Source organism: Myzus persicae, unplaced genomic scaffold (genome assembly GCF_001856785.1).
Source record: "Myzus persicae strain clone G006 unplaced genomic scaffold, MPER_G0061.0, whole genome shotgun sequence".
NCBI lineage: Eukaryota > Metazoa > Arthropoda > Insecta > Hemiptera > Aphididae > Myzus > Myzus persicae.
This window is the reverse complement of record NW_019101114.1, coordinates 13,957-16,337: the sequence shown is the minus strand read 5'-3', so window position 1 is coordinate 16,337 and position 2,381 is coordinate 13,957. Positions and strand designations below refer to the sequence as shown.

The window sequence follows — 2,381 nt, the reverse complement described above, 5'->3', positions numbered from 1 at the left end:
CCAATTCTAACTCGCTGGGGAACATGGATTTTGGCAGCTATATATTATTGTGAACATTTTGAGTCAATTAAGCATGTTGTCGAATCGTTTGATTCAAATGATAGCGTAGCAATTAAAAAAGCTCAAGATGTATTGAAGTCTCAAACGCTGCAAGCAAATTTGATTTATATCAAATCGAACTTTGAATGTTTACCAACGGCCATAAAACAACTTCAAGAGCAAAAATTATCATTGTTTGATTCAATTAAAATAACCGAAACAATAAGTGGCATAGTTAAGAAACTTCAAGGGCAACATAGTGACAGTATTAAAACTAAATTAGATTCAGTTCTAAATAGTAATTCCGGCTACAAAATGATTTGCAAAATTTCCAAAATATTATCCGGTGAAGAGGAAAGTATGACAAATCTAGGACTACCCGAAGACATGACCCTTGATGATTTTTCGTATTTTAAATATGCACTAATCACCTCTACTGACGTTGAAAGGTCATTTTCAAAATACAAAAATTTAGTCACAGATAACCGTCGTTCATTAAAGCTTGACAACATTAAAAAATCGCTGATAGTACAATGTAATTTCTAAGGTAAATATAAATTTTGTAATTAAGTTATTAATGTTATTTCAGTATTAATGAATAAATTTGTTTTAAAAGTTTCAGATTTAAAATGAATAACTGGCACAGACGTACATTATACACAGTTCATGAAGCTCAGGAATAGTATTAAATAGTATTTAAAATCTATTTTTTTTTTAATTGTAACATAAAAATAATAAAATATAGCTATAAAAAAAATGAATGGATAATTCATGTTATTTCAAAAATAAATAATTATTAAATATAAATAAAAAAATTTTAAGTAAGCATTTTGAAGTGCATAATTTGAGATATTTAGTGCATATAAATGCATATTTTTTAACTTTTTAAGGCATATTTCAAAGCATATTTTGCCAATTTTAAGTGCATAAATGCATGCTTATTTAGGCATTTTTTAGGGCATGAACTTACGAGCCTTGATCATCACCTTTGAGAATAGTAAGACCATGTTTCCAAAATGAAAGAACAGACTTGTCTTTGTCAATGTTCACGTTACTGATAAATAAACGCCATTCTCTGTCAAGTTCATTTGGGTCGTTTACTAATTTAGGGAAACATATGGAAACCAATCCTAAAGTTGATGTCTTTTTTACATTGTTTGGGTCTAAAAATGTCATATGTTTTAATGATTTTACTTCATTGGAATTAAATGGAAATCGAACAAATATTTGCCTGGCACATTCTACCAGAAAACTTAAACAATCAGTTTGAAAAGTTTCTTTTTCTTGTAAGGTTAAGACATTATTTTGAAATGCTACAGCTACTGCAGGTCCCAAATATATGTTTTCTGATGGTATGTAATTTTCAGGATTACGGTACTGCAGTACTGAAATGTCAGTTTTATTTAAAATATTTTGTTTTATGTAGCACTGTAGAATAAATTTATAAGCGGAAGCAATTCTATCATAAAGCTAGTATAACTTGGGAGCTTCTGATTGAAATTCCAGATTTACATTTACTATTGTAGGCAAAATGAAAGTTAAAAACTCTAAATATAATTTGTTTTTTGGGTCATCTAAATAGTTGGAAATGTTTGTTCCGTTTAACACATCTTTAAACTTCTCTATACGAAAAAATGATTGGAGAGCTTTGTATTGTTTCAAAATACGTTCAATGGCAGCTAATACAGAAAGCCATCGGGTGCCTGATAGTTGCAACAATTTATGTGGCTTAATTGACCAGAAAGTTTGAAAAGACTCGTATTCCTTTTGACGTTTAAAGCTCTGTTGAAAATATGTATAAATCGATCGAACCATGTTTTCAACTGTATCTGGCAATTTTTTACAGGCATAATCTGCACATAAGGCCAATGAGTGACAAACACATTTTAATATAAACAAACTTGGAACATCACTTCTTAACTTGGTTTGTAGGGAATTGTTTACACCCATCATTGCATTTGCTCCATCATAAGCAAATCCAATTAAGTTGTTTTTATATGGGATCTGATGATTATTAAAAAAATTAGTAATAACTTCGTACATATTTTGTGATGTGGCATCTGCTAATGGCAACAAGGTAACAAACGAGTCAGATACTTCAAAATTTATACATGTTCTAACAACAATCGCTAAATGTTTTATGCAGCTATGGTCCGTCGATTCATCAACTAGAATCGAAAATCTATGGTTTTTCATAATATTTATAACGTTTTCAAATCCTGTAGCTCCAACAACATTATTTATGAGACCTGTACATTTAGTTCTGTTACATGATAACTTCTCTAATTCTTTAGGTTGTAAATCAATAGATTTTATTAACCCAACCAGATGGTCAACCGAAT

The 2,381-nt window shown here is 29.8% G+C and overlaps 1 protein-coding gene across 1 annotated transcript; it reads left to right on the top strand.

Moving 5' to 3' along the window:
- Positions 1–12: 12 nt before the first annotated feature.
- On the top strand, positions 13–591 carry LOC111027766 (the record flags this gene model as incomplete). Its single annotated transcript, XM_022306184.1, has 1 exon — positions 13–591. A coding segment is annotated over one exon (573 nt), but the record flags the coding sequence as incomplete, so codon positions are not given.
- Between the last annotated feature and the right edge of the window lie 1,790 nt (positions 592–2,381).